This window comes from Mesoplodon densirostris, chromosome 8, assembly GCF_025265405.1.
Source record: "Mesoplodon densirostris isolate mMesDen1 chromosome 8, mMesDen1 primary haplotype, whole genome shotgun sequence".
NCBI lineage: Eukaryota > Metazoa > Chordata > Mammalia > Artiodactyla > Ziphiidae > Mesoplodon > Mesoplodon densirostris.
The window spans coordinates 95,827,979-95,849,904 of NC_082668.1; the positions used below are offsets into that span (position 1 = coordinate 95,827,979).

The following is a 21,926-nucleotide window of genomic DNA, read 5'->3' on the forward strand; positions in this document are numbered from 1 at the left end:
GAAGTAAGTCAGAAAGAGAAAGACAAATACCGTATGCTAACACATATATATGGAATTTAAGAAAACAAAAAATCTCATGAAGAACCTAGGGGTAAACAGGAATAAAGACACAGACCTACTTGGGAATGGACTTGAGGATATGGGGAGGGGGAAGCGTAAGCTGTGACAAAGCGAGATAGAGGCATGGATATATATACACTACCAAACGTAAGGTAGATAGCTAGTGGGAAGCAGCCGCATAGCACAGGGAGGTCAGCTTGGTGCTTTGTGACCGACTGGAGGGGTGGGATAGGGAGGGTGGGAGGGAGGGAGATGCAAGAGGGAAGGGATATGGGAACAGATGTATATGTATAACTGATTCACTTTGTTATAAAGCAGAAACTAATACACCACTGTGAAGCAATTATACTCCAATAAAGTTGTAAAAAAAAAGAATCCAAAATAATAAAATAATAAAATAATAAAGTCTTAAAATTAAAAAAAAAAGAGAAGAAGAAAAATGTGGACAATACTAATGTTGCCTTGTCTTTGGCTACATACTGATCATCCAATGTGTATTAAGTACTGGATAGCATAGAGAGATAGAAAAGAAATAGTAAATAAGGTCTCCAACGTTTAAAGAATTAATATTTTAGAGAAGAAAAACTTTTTAACTTAATGGTCAGAAAAACTTTCTTAATCTGTTGATGTGTTCCTTTTACCAAACCAAAGGAATTATAAAGCCTATTCATTTTTTTCTTTTACCTTGGCTGTTGAGAAGCTCAGAGAAAAGCCTTAGGTTCAAAGCTGTATCATTTTTTGCAGCACAATTTGGTTTTGCGTTTGTTGATTTGATTTTGTTTTACTTACAACATCTACTTTCTCTTTCTTCCTTTTATTTTGAAAGTTTGCCTTTCATTCTGCTATGTGTCTGGAATACAATAAGCACTCAGAAAATATTTGTTAATTATGAATTTTTGTATTTTTGCTGAAGGGTGCCTTAAATGCTTTTGGCAATTAATTGAGTAAAAGTGTAAACAAAAAGGGGATGAAGTACTTACATACTTGAAAAATGTATGAAGTATATAAAAATACTTTTACACATGAAATCACATACATTTGCTTATGTAAAACTAATTACAGTTGAACAAAGCTATTATGGGCCATTAATTTGTGTAAAAGAGTATTTTTCAGGGGCATGGGAAAGGAATCTGGAATGGTGGGTAAGAGAAATACAACATTTAAGGGTCTACAGCTGATAGCAAACAATGTAAGAATAAAAGAGAAGCAAGCTTGAGTCCCATCAAGAGAGTGACAAAATATAAGCAGAGCAATGAAACTGTGAAGACAAACACACTGCCGACTGTAAGCCAGATAAGGTCAACGAAGTGGCAAAACACTAGCCTTGGCTCCATAAGGTGCATAAAGTTAGCCTGGTTACAAGCCATCAGACTATGAAGGGCTTCAAAAACATTCTAGAATAAATCTAAGATTGTCACAGAAATCCTAGTCTAAATCATATCTTCAAGAACACAAGGTTGCTGGTGGAATCCCCCTACAGGTTCTCTGAATTTAGGGCAATCTGAGATTAGGCTCACAAGCAAATTAACCCTTAAAGTCACCAGAATATTGGGCCCTTAAGGCGACATACACATGGGCCTTGGTCCTTGAGGACAGCAAGGAACAGCAAAGAAGTATTACAGTTCTGGAGATGTAAACTATCTGCTTGCCTCCCATTCCTCCAGAGTGGGGTTGGGCAAAAAAACTCTGTAGGCTAAATTTGTCCCACCATCAGTTTTTATAAATAAAGTTTTATTTTAACAGAGCCCACTCATTCATTTAAATATTACCTATGGCTGCTTTTAGCTATGACAGTAGAGTTGAGTAGTTGTAATAGAGACCCTATGGGCCACAAAACCTAAAATATTTACTAGCCGGCTCTTTGCAGAAAAAATTTGCTAGCTTCTGGTCCAGAGAGATCTCTGAACCAAGTCAACTAGCTATTTTCAGCTAAATCGTTAATGGCTAATGATAGATTAAAGTATTCGTGTACCCATGTAATTTATCTATAATTCAGAAAGGAGATTCTTGGAGTCAAAATCTTCTCATCTAAAACAACACTGTAATGACAGAAATTTTAGGCACCAGGGCGAGTGATGGGGGGTATATCTGAGGACATGCATATGTCCCACTTGTCACGGGACCATCTCAGTCTAATAAAGCCTGTTGTCATGCAATAATTATTAAAAGTACCTCCTTGCACTCTCAAAAATATCTTTGTTTGAAAAGCAAAACTCTAGGCAGCCATGCCTCAAACAATTTATATTTTTAAAAGGAATTTATTAAAAATATAATGCATCCAGTGGAAAATTATTTATAGTCAGACGCCTGAGTTAAAAAATGAAACAGCTAAAATTTTTTGATGCAATTTAATGGGATATATAGTGTCACTGCAGAGACTATGACCAATAAAAATAGATGAAAGCATAAACAAATGAGAATAAAGTTCATGTTTTATTCTTGACTTGGACAAATTGAATGGTTCTTAGTTTCATTAATTCTTAAAAATTTATTCTCTAATTCTAATTCTGATTTTTATTATAGATGCACTAAATGAACATAGATTAAATAAATAAATACACACACACTAAGTAAAAAGAGAATCTTATACGAGAAATATCAGAGGTGGTTTATAGGTCAATGAAACTGAACAAATAATTCCAAGCTCCTCTGGCTGTTGATCAGCCCTGGGCATTACACCCTGGGGAAGGCGGTACACACGCCACAGGGAAGTAAACAAAATATCCCCAAGCATCTCTGACTGTTCTTTGGAAAAGCTTCATGGGCAGAAATCTTTCTGATTTGGATATTTATCAAGCACTAGCTGGTCTGGTTGCTCTCTGTTTTTTTAATTTAAAAACAACTTAAAAAACAAAAACTATGCTCAAATAGATATTCCTGCTACCAGGAAGAAAATAGGAATGATCTAATAAGTAATCACCATTTTTTGGGTTTGAGTTTCCTTAATTCCTATTTTTTCCATAAGAGGACTAATATATAGGGCAAAAGAATGAATTAAGTGGCCATTCACTGCCATCCTTCTTGATTAATTCCTCTCTTACACTGATGAGTAATTTACTCTAGTCATTTATTCACTCAATCAACATTTTCCAAATACTTAGGGTACCAGGCACTGTGACAGGGTCTGGAAATAACAAGAGGCATAAATCACGTCCTTTCCTTGTACTCACAACACAGTATGGAGGGAGAAACTGTTCACAAAGGTATAATCTCACCACAACATATGGTCAAAATTCTACAAGCACACAGAGGAGAGTGCTGAAGAAGTTTTCATGTGAACTCTGTCCTAAAGGGGGAGCAGGCATGCTCTAGGCTGAAAAGTGGGGAAAGTTTTCCAGATTGAGGGACTAAATCAGTCAAGGTTTTGCCAGAAAACAGAGAGAACACTCCAAAATGGCTTAACTGAAAGTAATTCAACAAAGGGACTAGGTACAGAAGCATGGGCAAGATTAAAAGAAACCAATAAGGAATGGTGAGGTACCCAGGGAGTAGACATTTGGAAAGTCATTAACACCCCTAGGTCTGAGGGGACACAGGAGAGAGTGAGGGAGAGAAGAAGAGATGGAGGAAGGGAGGGGATAATGTTACTGGTGCCCCGGAGGAGCTGGGGCCGTGGAGAGGGGCCTTGGAAGAATTCAGCCACCTCTACAACTGACAGAGAAAGAACGAGGGGAATAACTACTCCCAGTAGCTCTCTCCTTCAGCTCTTGAATCTTCTGCTGCTTCCTCCCGTTTGTCAAACGCAACTGAAAGCCAGAGGACAAGAAAGCCCAAGTGGCGCAGTAAATAGAAATCAGCCTTCAAAGGCACTTAGCTGAAGAAAGAAAAACCAGCATGAGATGGGGGAACTGGGATTTGTAAAGAATAGTCAGTACAGAGGTGACAATGTTGAACTTCACCTGAGCCCTGCTCCCCAAAAAATGGTATAATGATGAAGAAATACCCCTACTGCTTTGTCTTCCAGATTTGGCTAACCTCAAAGAACCACCCTGCCCTAGAACATTCCAAAATAAGACCTTTGTCCTCATGACTCCTCTGGGATGCACAAATGATGCAGTTAACTCCTTTGTCTACATGCTTCTGTAGGACCCCAGGCACCCTTTCTTTTCTTTGAGGCGTTCCTCATAAATGAATGTTCTTCCTATTGCAATAGCCCAGATGAAATAATCTCCTTAATTGTCTGGTGCCTTTTGTCTTTCACAGGAATTATATATGCAATGATACAGAGGCAACAGATGCATAGGCTGACCATGGGGAGGAGAGGTGGAAGAGGAAGAACGGGATAGAGTGAGCCTGAGGACCAGAGAGGAAAGCTAAAAGTTAAGCTGGGAGCAGAGGTGATGGACCTTGAATGTTGGGCAGTTTGAACTTTACTGTGTAGGCAACAGATAATAAATGTTTTGAAGCACGAGACAGGCAGATGCATGTTTTAGAAAGATAACTAGAAGTAGTATTAAGAACTGATGAAAAAGGAAGAGTGACCTGTCTGCAAGTAAAGAAATTAGTGAAGAGGAAAATTTCCAAGCGAGACACTAGTAAAGTCAGAGCAAAGAAAGTGGTAGAACGGGTGGGAGGGAGGGGCTAGAAATGATGTTTCAGCGTAGAGGCAACAGACCTTAGCAACAATTGAATGTAAATGGTAAGAAACACTCAGAGATTACTCTGGTTTTTAGCTTGAGTTACCCATTAACTGAAATAGGAAACCTCAGAAGTGACAGGATGCGGTGGAGATGGACAGTGGGGACTAAAGTGCGGAAGTTGGAGACATATACACATACACACACACACACACATATATTCACATACCTATATACATATATTTAACATATATAAATAATTAATGATGTGAGTTAATATACTGACATATAATTACTAATAAAGTGAGTCAATATATACAAATACATAATATGATATATTAATGATTAATGATATGAGTATATACATATGTATATACATACATATACATAACAATGTTTGGGTAATTCTTGGAGTTCTTTTAGATACCTTCTATTCTGCACTCTGGAAAAAGCACTTGGAATAAAAATCAAATAGAATTTAAGTTGGTTTCCTTACAGGGATAAGGAAAATTAAAGAAAGTAGGATGGGGAAAAGGAAGAGAAAGTGAAGTAGAAAGGAAAGCCTGAAGCAATTTTTACCATCCACTTAGGATAGTGGCTGTTTCAGAAAAACCAGATGACAATTACTATCTCCATCTCTTCCTCTCAAGTGTTGGGTTCAGGAAGATCATCTAGTTCAATGGCTAAATTGTATGTGTATTCACATAAGCACCAAGAAGTTAAGGAACACATTAGAAAACAAGTGGAGCTTGTGCTTCATGGTTTAGAAAATAAACTCCAGAAACCAGTCTCATATTGATAAGCTCGGCTATAAAGTACTTCATGGAGTTCTGAACAACAAAATAGCTGCCAGCCATCAGGATAATCCATGAAAGAAGAACACATGTAAACACCAGTGCTGAGACAGCGCCTCAGGACAGAAGATTAAAATGTCTTCATTCTCGCTTTCCTCGACTAAGTGCAAAAAGAAGTAGAGACAATAGTAAGTATATGAGCTAGAAAAGAGCTAAGAGAACTGATAGGAATTGCTTAGACAGGTTTATGGAATGGAATAACATTAAGCAGGGAATATTCAGTTCAAAGGACTAAGTAGTTCCTAATGTTGACAGCAGCTAGCTATGGAACAATCTTTTTATTTTTTCAGTCTAGTGGAAAATACCATTGACAAAGTCACTTAAAACTGATTGACTGACAGAAAGAGAAAAACAAATACCATAGGCTAACACATATATATGGAATCTAAAAAAAAAAAAGGTTGTGATGAACCTAGGGGCAGGACAGGAATAAAGATGCAGACATAGAGAATGGAGTTGAGGACATGGGGAAGGGGAAGGGTAAGCTGAGACAAAGTGAGAGAGTAGCATTGACATACATACACGACCAAATGTAAAACAGATAGCTAGTGGGAAGCAGCTGCATAGCACAGGGAGAACAGCTCAGTGCTTTGTGACCACCTAGAGGGGTGGGATAGGGAGGGTGGGAGGGGGATGCAAGAGGGAGGGGATATGGGGATATATGTATACATATAGTTGATTCACTTTGTTATACAGCAGAAACTAACACAACATTGTAAAGCAATTATGCTCCAATAAAGGTGTTAAAAAAATTGATTGACTGAAACACTAAAGAAAAACAAAAGAGGGTAAAACGTTAATTTTGGCAGGAGAGAGGGCTAGGAAGGCATTCCTCATTTCTATTTTTGGCATCCACAGAGCAAACTGATCAGTTTACACCTGACTGCTCAGTTTAAAGACCATGAATGCAGTCTTAACACTGAGTTAAAATCTTGATGAATCAAAGCTTCTACAACTAGATTTAAATGTTTTTTTCTCCCTCTTTCCCTCAAATGTAGAGAGGCCATGAAATACCATACATCTGCAATAACCAGCTTTTAAAAATATACAAATAACACACACAAAAAAAACAGAAGTTTTTGTTTCCAGGAATGATTCTAATAAAATAGAGAAAAGCAAAAGCTATTTTCAGAGGAAACTGAGCAGATTTTTCCCCCTGAAATGATACTTTTTTTCTGAGTGTAAGAAGTAGTGTACGGAATGCCAATAAAGATGGTGCTGTACGTTCATGCTTTGATTCTTCTGCTCTCTTCCAAAAACAGAACAAAGATCGATAAACGACAGAAAGAAAAAACCAGAAAGACATATAGAGGTTTAAAGGCAGAGAAAAGATAAGGGGAGGGGAGCATAAGGTCTCTAAAGGCATGAGCCTGAGACCTACTCTGCTCCAAGTCCAGAAACAGGCAAGGAGCAATGGTTGGGATTTCAGCTTCTACTGGGGTTTGGGGACTAAAAGCATTCCCTTGAGACAGGTGGCCTAGCTTCACCCCCAGAAACTGAACCAAGCTGCTTCTGGTATAGTGTAATATTACCACACAGCAGGAGACCCAAGCCATCAATATAAGACCTGGTTCCTGACTAGGGACAAAGGAGTTGTGCAAACTATTAGGGAGGGAAGAGTACAAGAGAGAATGAAAAAAACAATGGCATAAACAAATAAAACACCCTCCCACTAAAATGAGCTCCAATCCCAAATTCAAAAACACATAAACAATTAGGATTAATACAGACAACTAAGTCAACAACCTACAGAATTGGATAAGAAGATAGTGAGTGATAAATCAGTTACGTTGAAGATCTGAACACACGTCTATCAGAGAATGATAGATAAAGACCAAAAAAATATTGAGAATATAAATGATTTGAACATCTTGTTCTTGACCATGGGTCTGGAGGGAAAGTCAGCTAGGAAAAAACCCTTTTGAAAAAGGCTTTCCTCCCTGAGAAAGAGAAGGATATGTAAAAAGACGTTTCCCTTCTTCTTTGGGGACACAGTTATAGGATGACATGCTGCCTGGAGCTGTGCCAGCCTCTTGGACCATGAGGGTGAAAGCCAGCTGGTGAACGCCAACCACTGAGACACGCACAGGAAAAGGACAGAGCCTGGATCATTGATTACATCATCTGCTGCTGCAACATCCCCAGAACCACCTTCTGCAGCCTTCCTGTCATGTTAAGATACAAATGTTCTTATTGCTTAAGCCATTTTCCCCTGTAGATTCTGTTACTTGCAGAAATCCCACAAATCAATCTATCAGTTAAAGCAATTTCAATCAAAATCTACACAGAGTTTTTCATGGAACTTGATAAGCTGCTCTTAAAATTTATATGGAAGGGCGACAGGTCAAGAATAGGCAAGCCAATTTTAAAGAAGAACAACACTGAGGACTTGTCCTATCAAATATCAAAGAGGATTATAAAATTATAGAAATTGAGAAAATGTAATACTGGTGCAGAAATAGACAAATAGAGCAATGGGACAAAACAGTGAGCTCAGAAACAGACCCAGGTATATATGGAGACTTGATATAATTCAGAAGAGGGGGGATAGTTCTGAGACAATTGATTATACATATACAGCTTTACACTATACACAAAATAAAGTCTAGATGGATATAAAAGCCCATAAAAACCAGATGGATTAAAGAAAAGATAAGAGAATGTCATTATAACATGGAGGTAGATAATTTTTAAAAACAAAAACTGTAAGTCACAAATGAAAAAGGAAGATTGATAAGTTTGACACATTAAAATTAAAATATTCCATGCAACCAAGATACCTGTTGAAAGAGGCATAGTGCTGAGTGGAAAGTCTTGGCTGTGTACGCCAAGACCGCAAGGCCCTGCTCTCTGTCTGGTTCATTTCTCAGGATTGTGTTCACAGGGAACATTTGAGCAATGAGGTATCATCTCTCCCCAGACAAACAGCAGGCTAGACACCACTCAATGTAAAAGGGATCTAGTCTCTAGGCACAGTGTTCCTCTATAAGCATATGCCTACTGTTCTTTTGCCTTAGCTCTATATTCAATACTCAATACTACTCTTATTTATCATGTTTTCTCCATTGCTTGCTTGGCTTGATCTCAACCTCTCATATTTTTCAGGAAGGGCTTCTTGGAACTATGTTTCCTGCACTCTCCTTTGCATATTTAAAATGCATAAATGTCCCATATGACATAGATATTTTTGTGTGATGAAATTCTGTGTCTATCTGTGGCTTACATAATTGAATATGAATTTTGCTGGATTTTAAATTGTAGAGTCATATTTTCTTTCCCTGAGGACTTGGTAGCTATCACTATGTTGTCTCCTTGAACTGGAGAGTGCTACCAGGAAGACTAACACCAGAATGAATTTTCCTCCAATAGGTGACTCAACTTTGTCTAGATGCCCAAAGAATTTTTAAATTATCTTTGAAGTTCATTAGCACTGAATGTGTTTCAGTACTAAGCAGTGAGCATCAACTTTTCCTGAAATGATATGTTCTTTCAGTCTGTAAATTCAAGTTTGCCTTCATTTCAATAAAATGTCCTATTGTTATAATTTGACTTTGTTTCCTGTTTCATTTGTCATGTTCTCTTCAGAGATACCAATTATCCTTATTTTGGACTTCCTTTATTTTGACTCCATTTTAATCATTCTATCTTGTCTTTTTATTCTGTATTATTTTCCATTTCATTTCCAATTTTATCCTCCATGCCCCTGAAAGTATTTTAGAAGTTCTTCTCTTCTTTTCTTGATGTTTTTAATGTAATATTCAGTTCTGTATGGTTATATATTTTTCTTCTATTTCTTTCTAAGCTCTGCCAACTCAGTTTTCTTATCTATTAATACTTACTGCTTATCATTTATTCCTTGAGTCTAGTATCTCTTCTTTGAACACTTTTTTCCCCCCTGAGAGATCACACTATCTTTAATTTCATTTCATGGAAAACTGTTAGCAATTTTTCTGGGGTGTGTTCTTCATCTGGTTTTTGTTTTCACATTCCTTTCCTTCTTTTTTCTTGTGGTATCTTTGCATAAGCCCCATGCTGGTGACTTTTTGTTCTATGCTTATCTTTAAGTGAATAATGGAGGAGGGATGACTTCAGGGGATTGGATTAGGGTGACTGCATTTGTATTTCGGTCTATTGTCTTTGAGTACTTTCTCACCAACACTCTCCTCTGGCAGCAATTTCAGCCCCTGCCTAGCAGAAGCCTCCTTTGCTTACTGTGAAGTCCCATATGACATAGATATTTTTGTGTGATGAAATTCTCTTCAGCTGACCAATATTAGCAGCTGCAGGGTGACTTGTCACTCACACTGTCAATTAGCCTGACACACTGACAGCCTTGTTTCCAAGATGGCTTGTCTGAAAGTTTTCTTGTTCTACCCCACCTCTCCTGCCACACTGTGGCAGCAAGGAGGACTCAAGAAACATCCCTGAGCCTGGCCAGGCACTCGCCCTTACTGCTCCAAGCAGGTATGTGTGACTTGTTCTGATGAACACTGTACTCTGCCCAAGATAGCTGGATGCAGGCAACCACACTCAGCTTTCTATTTCACCCCACCCAACTTTCACTGCATTGGGCAGCTCTCCCCCCATTATGTGCAGCATGGGTGGGGTGATGATTGGAAGCATAGGGTTGTGAATGCTTCTTCTTTTGTGGATTATGGAGTTTTACTTCCTGTCCTTTTTGTTTGTTTGTTTGTTTGTTTTCAGGTTGGCCCTTAACTGGTAAAAGGCAATATAAATCCATTTAGCAGATCCTCTCTCCTGACACCTGACTTTCAAGTTCACTCTCTTACTGGAAGATCCAGTACCTGCCCTTTTTTCCTATGAGGTGATAAATTCCTGACTCTGCCTAAGAGAGAAGATACAAGGAAACATAACTCAAAGGGATAAAATTTAAATTCCATCAATTTAATAGTTGTGAAAATATGATCTCATTTATGTACCCATATATTGATAAAAATCACATCCTTTTATATTTGTTTTTTCTCCTTTATTATTTAATTAAAAATATATCAAGGAGGGCTTCCCTGGTGGCACAGTGGTTGAGAGTCCACCTGCCGATGCAGGGGACACGGGTTCGTGCTCCGGTCCGGGGGGATCCCACATGCCACGGAGCGGCTAGGCCCATGAGCCATAGCCGCTGAGCCTGCATATCCGGAGCCTGTGCTCCACAACGGGAGAGGCCACAACAGTGAGAGGCCCGCGTACCAGAAAAAAAAAAAAAAAAAATATATATATATATATATATATATATATATATATATATATCTCAAGGATATTGTTCCTATAAATATAGATATACATCATTATTTTAAAGGACATATAGAATTTCATTATATAAAACTTCTGTTGATATTTGAGTTATAGTTTCACTACTGTAAATACTGCAATAAATATTCTTATATACTGATTTTACTTTCTTCTCCATCTCTTTCGCTATGCTAAATTTTAAGAGGAAGAATTGCTGTGTGCAAAGGCTAGGCCCTTTTAAAATTGAAATATATTTCACCAAACTTATATCCATAAAGGTTACCCCAATTTAAATTCTCCTCATCAGTAATGATAATGCCCATTTTCTCATAACCACACTCATACTCACTGTTATAATACTTTTAAATCTTTACCAGTCTGATGGCTGCAAAATCATAGAAGTATTTTAATGTGCTTATATTCTCTAAGAAATTGCATGAATGTTTTAGAAAGCCTTTACCCACAGAATGACTATAAAACAATATTCACCAGTATTTTTACATTCTTTTTTTAAACATTAAGTCTTTGATCCATCTGAAATTTATATTGACTTACAGAAATAAAGCAAAAAGGGGGGCAGCTCATCTTTCAATGTCATAAGAGAGTAAAGGCCACACAAGAATTATCTAGGGCAGAGAACTGAAAACTACTGCCTGCTGCCAAATATAGCTCACCACCTACTTTTTTAAAAAATATATTTATTTATTTGGCTGCGCCAGGTCTTAGTTGTCACACGTGGGATCTCTGTTGTCAAGTGCGATCTTTGTTGCAGCATGCAGGATCTTTTAGTTGCAGCATGCATGTGGGATCTAGTTCCCTGACCAGGGATTGAACCCAGGCCCCCTGCATTGGGAGCATGGAGCTTTAACCACTGGACCACCAGGGAAGTCTCCCACCACCTATTTTTTTTTTTTTTTTATTTTACAAATTTAATCAGTTATACATATACATATGTTCCCATATCCCCTCCCTTTTGCGTCTCCCTCCCACCCTCCCTATCCCACCCCTCCAGGCGGTCACAAAGAACCGAGCTGATCTCCCTGTGCTATGCAGCTGCTTCCCACTAGCTATCTACCTTACATTTGGTAGTGTATATATGTCCATGCCGCTCTTTCACTTTGTCACAGCTTACCCTTCCCCCTCCCCATATCCTCAAGTCCATGCTCTAGTAGGTCTGTGTCTTTATTCCTGTCTTACCCCTATGTTCTTGATGACATTTTTTTCTTAAATTCCATATATATGTGTCAGCATACAGTATTTGTCTTTCTCTTTCTGACTTACTTCACTCTGTATGACAGACTCTAGGTCCATCCACCTCATTACAAATAGCTCAATTTCATTTCTTTTTATGGCTGACTAATATTCCATTGTATATATGTGCCACATCTTCTTTATCCATTCATCCGATGATGGACACTTAGGTTGTTTCCATCTCCGGGCTATTGTAAATAGGGCTGCTATGAACATTTTGGTACATGTCTCTTTTTGAATTATGGTTTTCTCAGGGTATATGCCCAGTAGTGGGATTGCTGGGTCATATGGTAGTTCTATTTGTAGTTTTTTAAGGAACCTCCATACTGTTCTCCATAGTGGCTGTACCAATTCACATTCCCACCAGCAGTGCAAGAGTGTTCCCTTTTTTCCACACCCTCTCCAGCATTTATTGTTTCTAGATTTTTTGATGATGGCCATTCTGACTGGTGTGAGATGATATCTCATTGTAGTTTTGATTTGCATTTCTCTAATGAGTAAAGATGTTGAGCATCCTTTCATGTGTTTGTTGGCTGTCTGTATATCTTCTGTGGAGAAATGTCTATTTAGGTCTTCTGCCCATTTTTGGATTGGGTTGTTTGTTTTTTTGCTATTGAGCTGCATGAGCTGCTTATAAATTTTGGAGATTAATCCTTTGTCAGTTGCTTCATTTGCAAATATTTTCTCCCATTCTGAGGGTTGTCTTTTGGTCTTGTTTATGGTTTCCTTTGCTGTGCAAAAGCTTTGAAGTTTCATTAGGTCCCATGTGTTTATTTTTGTCTTTATTTCCATTTCTCTAGGAGGTGGGTCAAAAAGGATCTTGCTGTGATTTATGTCATAGAGTGTTCTGCCTATGTTTTCCTCTAGGAGTTTGATAGTGTCTGGCCTTACATTTAGGTCTTTAATCCATTTTGAGCTAATTTTTGTGTATGGTGTTAGGGAGTGATCTAATCTCATACTTTTACATGTCCCTGTCCAGTTTTCCCAGCACCACTTATTGAAGAGACTGTCCTTTCTCCACTGTACATTCCTGCCTCCTTTATCAAAGATAAGGTGACCATATGTCCGTGGGTTTATCTCTGGGCTTTCTATCCTGTTCCATTGATCTATCTTTCTGTTTTTGTGCCAGTACCATACTGTCTTGATTACTGTAGCTTTGTAGTATAGTCTGAAGTCAGGGAGCCTGATTCCTCCAGCTCCGTTTTTCGTTCTCAAGATTGCTTTGGCTATTCGGGGTCTTTTGTGTTTCCATACAAATTGTGAAATTTTTTGTTCTAGTTCTGTGAAAAATGCCATTGGTAGTTTGATAGGAATTGCATTGAATCTGTAGATTGCTTTGGGTAGTAGAGTCATTTTCACAATGTTGATTCTTCCAATCCAAGAACATGGTACATCTCTCCATCTATTTGTATCATCTTTAATTTCTTTCATCAGTGTCTTATAATTTTCTGCATACAGGTCTTTTGTCTCCTTAGGTAGGTTTATTCCTAGATATTTTATTCTTTTTGTTGCAATGGTAAATGGGAGTATTTCCTTGATTTCACTTTCAGATTTTTCATCATTAGTATATAGGAATGCCAGAGATTTCTGTGCATTAATTTTGTATCCTGCAACTTTACCAAATTCATTGATTAGCTCTAGTAGTTTTCTGGTAGCATCTTTAGGATTCTCTATGTATAGTATCATGTCATCTGCAAACAGTGACAGCTTTACTTCTTCTTTTCCCATTTGGATTCCTTTTATTTCCTTTTCTTCTCTGATTGCTGTGGCTAAAACTTCCAAAACTAGGTTGAATAAGAGTGGTGAGAGTGGGCAACCTTGTCTTGTTCCTGATCTTAGTGGAAATGGTTTCAGTTTTTCACCATTGAGGACGATGCTGGCTGTGGGTTTGTCATATATGGCCTTTATTATGTTGAGGAAAGTTCCCTCTATGCCTACTTTCTGCAGGGTTTTTATCATAAATGGGTGTTGAATTTTGTCAAAAGCTTTCTCTGCATCTATTGAGATGATCATATGGTTTTTCTCCTTCAGTTTGTTAATATGGTGTATCACATTGATTGATTTGCGTATATTGAAGAATCCTTGCATTCCTGGAATAAACCCCACTTGATCATGGTGTATGATCCTTTTAATGTGCTGTTGGATTCTTTTTGCTAGTATTTTGTTGAGGATTTTTGCATCTATGTTCATCAGTGATATTGGCCTGTAGTTTTCTTTCTTTGTGACATCCTTGTCTGGTTTTGGTATCAAGGTGATGGTGGCCTCGTAGAATGAGTTTGGGAGTGTTCCTCCCTGTGCTATATTTTGGAAGAGTTTGAGAAGGATACCACCACCTATTTTTATAAATAATGTTTTAATGGAACATAGCCATACTAAGACTGCTTTCATGCTACCATGAGTAGCTACGACAGAGATCATGTGACTTGCAAAGCCTAAAAAATATACTATCTGAAAACTTACAAAAAATAATTTGCCAGCCCCGATCTAAGAAATGTACTAAGTCCCATCCTTGGTTACTACTTATTAAAGACTCCAGACTTAATAAAGTTACATGTTAATTTGTAGCTTTTTCTTGGATTAAAAATTTCTATCCTACGGAAAAGATAGCCTTAAAGATTACAGTTTATGGACTTGTTTTGTTTCTAAAAAGTTTTGTCTCTGCTAAATTTTATCCTAACATTGCCTATAAATACCTAACTTCTCAAATGCTCTTTGGACTTGTTTTAACGTCTTATTTGTTCCCTCATAAATTAATGAATTAAAAATAATCTTTGATATGTATTTATTAAATATTTACATGAAAGTCACGATTTTGCCTTATAGAAAATTATATTTTGACAAGTATGAGGTAAGAATCCAGCTTTTTGAATTTGTTTTTTCCTAAGTTGCCAGCTATTTGTTTCCAAAACATTTGTAGGACAATCCATCAATCTTCCCACCAATCTAATTTCAAATGCTTGCTCTGTCATATTTGTGTACTGAATATAAGATGATTGACTAGAGAATACAATTTGTATACTGATTATAAATTTCAAAGGCCACAGACATAGCTGTACAAAAAGTCACTTATGTTATTTTCCTGTAGCAACTGAATCTCTTCTTGAGCCCTAGTTCTGCTTGCTGACAGAAGACAAAAGAGACAATCCAGTTAACTCAGCCACTTCAGATTTTCTCAATCGTTTCAGAATTTAATTCATTTAATACTGAAATTTTCACCAGGATGACATGCAACGTTTTGGCTTCTTTGGAGCAAAGTAGCTGATCTATAGTCACCCTCTCACCCAGGCTGGCCTCTAAGAGGCAAGACAGCCTCACTGATCTTCAGCCTAGTCATCCCTAACAGTGGATGTGCTTAAATATCTACACCTATAGCTCTCCAGGCCCAGGTCACATCCTCTGTACCTCCCTCGTCCTGACAGTTAGGCTTCTTTCTTCAGGTCTCAGCCCTCCCTCTGTTACCTTCTATCAGGAAATGGGAAAACTGTATTTGCCCCTCATGCTTTTGTGGAGCTCTGGCTGTCCTGTGGCTCCTCCCATATTGTGGCCTCCAGCCTTCTTCCCTGTCGCGGGGTCTGGGGGGACTTTCAATCCCCACCACCCCCTTACCTCCACTATGAGTGGCCTTGAGGCTGGCAGGGCTAGGAGAGCTGGGAAACTGCATTTCCTCTTCTAACTCTCCCACTTTAGTCTGGGCAACTCATGAATGGGAGTCTAGGGCTTCATCTATTCTCTTTCCAATCCACTGTTTTGGGTACAACATTAGGCTCTGGTTCCTTCAAGTCTCTAAGAAAGTCTGGTTCTTGCTGATGAAAAAGTCTTGGTTTTTGAGAATAATAACTCTGTCATAACTTTTTAAAGCCCATTTTGTCACTCACAAACCCAGAATGGAGTTCTCTGTCTCTGTATTCAGTGCAATCCCTTGCCTGAAACAACGTACCAGGCTAACTGGAGGGCTGGAGAGAGGGATGGAGAGTGATAGGTTTGCTGACGATAATAAAGAAAGAAAGGTCATAAGTAACAAGGGCAAGGCATGCCTGAATTCTGGATTTGCTTAGTGACGTTGAGAACTTGTATGTATTCCTTTATAATTACAAAAGCATCTTTATTGTTGAAATGCTTGCAGTAAAAAAACAAACAAACCCAAAACACTGTCATTTCAAGTCTGAAACTCTCTAGTCCTCCAACACACTTTTGTTTCTCAAAAATAATTTTCTAAGCTCTACAGGAAAGAGAACGGTCTTTACTAGCTTTTCACATGTATATGGGGTCTTTGGACTCTATTCTGTTCAGTTGTTTCTTATAAGGAACAAATCTCTAGTTAATATATTTTAACAGCTTCACAGGCAAAACCTCATCCATTTTACATCTTTGTTGCCTTTAAAAAATTTTTTCTGGCTACATTTATATGTTTATTTTTCCATATGAACTTTTAAAAATTAAAAATCATGTTGTCAACTTCCATCTTTGTTTTTTAATATTGGGATAGGAATCTAAGTGTGCTCTTAATCAGTAAAATAAAATCATGTAGCATTTACAGGTGTTGCTTGGGTCCCTCTATAATAATCATTCAAAGCCCTGATTAAATCTAGATGACAAAGGTTTTTAATATCATCCCATCCATTCAGCATTCTGAGGTGAGGAGGAAGAAGTCCCAGCCAGAGAACTTTGACTCAGCATGATTTTCTGTTTGCTGTGCCAGCACCAGATTTTGGCATCTGGTGTCCTGAGCTGGCTTCTCCTCTTACACATGGAGTGACTGTATCTGATCTCCTTCCTATCATTTCTACCTGACAATCAGGGTAGTGCACAGAACAGCTATCCCTTTGAGTCTGAAGTTTCAACAAACCTTTGGTGAGAAGCGTGTTAAAGGAAAGCAGGGCATTGATGGGTTTTCTGCATGGTGATGCCACATTTATACCCCATTCCCACCCCACCTCCCCAGGCAGTAACCTCGGCAAAAAATCTTCACAGCTTCTCAAATGGTACCAAACAGATTAGTCTCCTCTTTTTGCACATAGTTCACTTTTACCTGCAGACCTTGCCCCTCCGGAGTAAAGGAGTTCCTCCTTACTGTGAAGGGGAGGGGCTGGGCAAAGAAGAAATGATAGGCTAGGCCCAGATTTTCTGCCCTGACCCCAACATTACAGTCATAGAATGTTCAGCTGTGATAGTGAAAAGGTCTTCTTAACCTTCAGTACTACACCAACACCTTTATGCATGTACCATCTAGTCATCTAGTCTAGGGAGTGATTTTTGACCCCCTCCCTACTTTATACCCTGAAGCTATTACTGTCTGCTGTTATTCTCTCCAGCTCTGCCCGCACTTTCCATATCATTGTCTGTCTTCTGTATTTTTTCACCAGATTTGCCAGAGAGCAAGACCGCAGGGTAAAAACTAGTCCATGTTAGAAGATTTACAAAAGTGACCACCCTAAGCTGGTTTACATTAGTTCCATGTCTGTTTTAACTGAACTAGCAAACAGTGAGCTTGTCCTTGCTTAGATTCCACATGGTCCCCCAGCCACTTGCCCTCACAGGGACCTGGAAGTGGCTCAGGAACCTTGGAGGCTGAAAAGCCCCAACCGCTGCCCCTTCCTGCCTTGCTCAGGGAGAGCCCACAGCCGGCCAAGAACCACCGAGCACCCCACCTCTTCCCACTCCTTTTGGGGGTTTCAGAGTCAGGTGGTGGGGAAGACTCTAGTAAGTCACTTGACTCTCAGAGCCTTAAGTCCTCACCTGTAAGTGAGGATGATAATAATACCTATCCCATAAGGATGCAGTGAGCATTGAATGAACCCAGATGCTTCACAAATATAGGCTATTGGGGTGTGTGTGTGTGTGTGTGTGTTCTCCCAAGGTTCTACTGAGTTTTACACAATTGCAGGATAATTGCAAGGCTATTGTTTGCTTAAACCACACCTGCTGAGTAGAAATAACGCCAAACTCTGCTAAGATACAGGGAAACACTCCTAAACATTTTAAAAATATATAGATTTTTAAAAAAATTTAATGTTGACTATATAACCAAAAAGGACCTACTGTATAGCACAGGGAACTATACTCAATATCTTGTAATAACCTATAATGGAAAAAAATCTAAAAAGGAATATATATATGTTTTCAGTTACATATATATATATGTATATATATGAATCACTTTGCTGTACACCTGAAACTAACACAACATTGTAAATCAACTATATTTCAATTAAAAAAATTTTTAAAGCTTAATGGTGTAAGTTTTATAATACTTATGATTAAATCTCCAAAATTTATCCTAAGGTTCTCATTCTTTGAGGAAAGCAAACCTAAAGGTAAAGACAATAACATTTTTTAAGTAAAGTATGGTAAAATATCATCCTCTGAGGTATTAAAACAGCACTTAATTACTAGACAATTCCTGGTCTTTGACGAGAGTTCACGGCAAAGATATTAAACTGCTGTTGAGGGTTAGACATTTAACTTTCAAGAAGTTAGACTGATGATGATCATTATTTTCAATATTGTTATGTATTTAACCAGCAGATTTCCCACCAAGAGCCGGAGGGTCTAACAGACCCTGAGAGCCAAGGTGTGGCAGGCCTGAGGCTGAGACCTAGCTGCTTGCCCTTGGAATAAGAGTAGCCCCTACGTGAGGAGGAAAGGAGCCTCCACCTCCTGACTGGAGTACACTGTGCAAGTGTCCACAGGTCTGAAGCAGCAGTGGAAGAACCTGGAAACTGCACCTGGGAAGCAGCAGGACAGACCTTTGCTGGAGAGCACAGCCCAGCTCAGGCTGGTCACTCTACTCAGCTCAAGCACAAAGGGCACTGCTTCCCCAGGGTTCGTTTGCTTCTCCTCACCCCACCCCCAGAAGAGGGCTGTGGAGCACTGTGTGGATTGCGATCCATGCCCACCAATGCTGAGGGCCTTCCCTTGCTGGGTGGGTACAATGGGAGGCTGGCACCCAAGTTTCTCTTCTATTCAGCTGTGTGAGTTTGGGCAAACACTTCCAACCCTTAGCTGCCTCGTCTGTATACACAGGGCTAGGCTAGACGTCTAAGGTCCCCCATCAGTGGAAGAGTCTATGTTTCTCAGGTGATAGCAGATCAAGACTGAAAATACACGTAAAGGAAATAAAAAATTTTACTTTTATAAAAAGTCACCTCACCTCATGGTTAGAAGAGTCACAAAAGAGTGGTTCAAGTCACAATTTCACAAACTTAATTACAGCTAAACTAAACTAAACTTTACTTCATTAATGCAGATGACAGATAAAAGGTGACTTACTGGTGATTCGATGTCCTCTAGGAGTAAAACAGAACAGCGTTCACATTTCAACAGTGTTTGGGCCCGATGCATTATTTTCTTGACAATTTTCTCCAGGTCAGTCTGTTCTTCAAAGAGGTCATTAACCACCTCTAGCAAAGCCTAGGAAAGATAAAGTGGATGTATTTAGGTGGCTAAGGGACTGAATTAAAAGTTTTCTCTTAAAATTCCACTTAGTCTTTGTTATAAAAATATAAACATTTTTGTGTGGCTAATTTTTAAAGCGTTTATGGTTGTTTTGACACACTTCCATCATTTCATTTTATAACATAGTCTTTATATATTTTTGGCTATGTCGGGTCTTCGTTGCTGTGCGCAGGCTTTCTCTAGTTGCAGCGAGTGGGGCGGAGCATGGGCTCTAGGCAAACAGGCTTCAGTAGTTGTGGCACGCGGGCTCAGTAGTTGTGGCTCGAGGGCTCTAGAGCACAGGCTCAGTAGTTGTGGCACACGGGATTAGTTGCTCCGCGGCATGTGGGATCTTCCCAGACCAGGGCTCGAACCCATGTCCCCTGCATTGGCAGGCAGATTCTTAACCACTGCGCCACAAGGGAAGTCCCTATAACACAGTCTTGAATTGTAAAATGTAACTTGAGAATAGTGCCAGTCCATATAATCCCACATAAATTCCTCATATATCTGTATGACTATATTCCATATAGTTAATGACTACATGATCTCATATAATCATTACTGATAGGCTTTTCCCATCCTACAGTAGTTTTTCTGCAATGTGACTAGGTATAAAACCAACATTTTATGAATAACAGATACCTGATTCTTTCTAATGCACATTTATTTCAGAAAATTACAAAGCATCTCTTCCTCAGCCACCAGAAGAAATAGCTTCATGGTCAAACTCAAGACTTATTTTCACTAATACCCATCTCTCACAGAACTCTTTAAGAATCATAGTGGCGGATGCTAGTTAAGTTTCAGAGCCTTCAAAAATATATATAAAAACTCCATTGGGCCTCCCTGGTGGCGCAGTGGTTAAGAGTCCGCCTGCCGATGCAGGGGATACGGGTTCGTGCCCCGGTCTGGGAGGATCCCATATGCCGCGGAGCGGCTGGGCCCGTGAGCCATGGCCGCTGGGCCTGCGCATCCGGAGCCTGTGCTCCACAACGGGAGAGGCCACAACAGTGAGAGGCCCACATACCGCAAAAAGAAAAAAAAAAAACAAAAAAAAACTCCATTAATCCCTCTACACAAGAAGTATGGCTTCATCCCAATCTGTCCAGGAGAACATTTATATACCATTATACTTCTCAAAAAGAAATCACCATTAAAACTTCTATTAAAACAATAGAATGAAAAGCACAAAAATTAAAGAAAAAACTTAAATTCTAACTTGAAAACTGTATACTCATTTAAAAATGAAATTGTAATAACTTGTCATTCTATCCAGCTAAGTTAGCTTACAATTTATGCATTGAGATAATATTTATTTAGAATTTTTAATTACATGGATATTTCTGGAGATGGAGGAATAGTGGGCCATTTACAGGTGGCAGATATTATGCCTCTATTAGAGTGCAATCAGAAAATCACACAGCCAGTGAATTGACCAGAGGCTGCTTTATTCAATAGAATTTAATAAGATGTGCACTCTCCAGTCTGACCTGTCACAAAAGGATTTCATGGTTTTTCAAATTCACATCTATTCTGGTAGATGGTGTTGACTAATTTTCAACTTTGGTAATGAATTTGATTTGTCCTGAAACCATTTGAAATATGTGAATATTTCTTCTCTGAGTCTATTCAGGTAGAAAAGCACTTGAATGAGTTAAGAGATCCATGAAATGAGTCTAGTTCACTGAGCATCTGAAAGAAGACCCAATATCTTGGGTAGCTTTTTCTCTAAAGAGAGCTTGTGACTATGGCTAAGGGCCATGCATTGCTCTATGAACCCAAAGCAAAGAGAAACACCAGGGGGTGAAAAAAGTTTTAAGTGTATCCTGTCCGTTTGGCATTTGGACAGCAAATCGCTGTAAGACGTCAATGTACAATAATTTCATGTGCAAATATAACATTAAAAATGAGGCAACTGTCTGCATAATTATCAACAAAATCCCCTGTTATTGAGAAGACATTATTTCCTTAATCATCCAGACTATTTCTTCAGATGGATCATATTAACTAAACAATTATTTAACTTTTCAATTTGTTGTGACTGCATGGATGGGGCCTCTGGGACCCGTATACAAGAACATTTATCTCAGAGGAAAAACTAATTGTGCCTTGAGTTTTGCACTGACAAATCACATTACAGTAATTTTATTGTTTCTAATTAAAAATTTCTGCTTTACTAACAAGTGACATAAGTTTCACAAATAACAATGCAGACTAGCTCCAAAATAGGAGAAAAAAAGAAGAAAATCTAGGATGACATGCAATTCAACAGACATTGGAAGCCTTGCACACAGCTGAATACTCCCTGATTCTTGATGTCACTTGCATTTCCCCACCTCCTTCTTCTTATGACCTTTTTTGCTCCTGGGCTCATCCTTAGACCTCTTCCCTTTCTTACCCATATGTTTTCCCCACCTGTAGCCTAGTTTTAAATACCATCTATATGCTGATGGTTCCCAAATATTAATCTCGAGTCTTCACATCTCCCCAAAACTCCAGA

General features: G+C 38.7%; 1 protein-coding gene across 1 annotated transcript in view; it reads right to left on the reverse strand.

Annotated features, from left to right (window-relative positions):
- The window catches only part of PDE11A (phosphodiesterase 11A), a 440,483-nt gene that overhangs the window by 250,250 nt on the left and 168,307 nt on the right, over positions 1-21,926 (reverse strand). Inside the window, exon 4 of the mRNA XM_060106356.1 lies at positions 19,259-19,399. Coding sequence (XP_059962339.1) covers positions 19,259-19,399 — 141 coding nt within the window. The remainder of the gene's footprint in view (positions 1-19,258; positions 19,400-21,926) is intronic.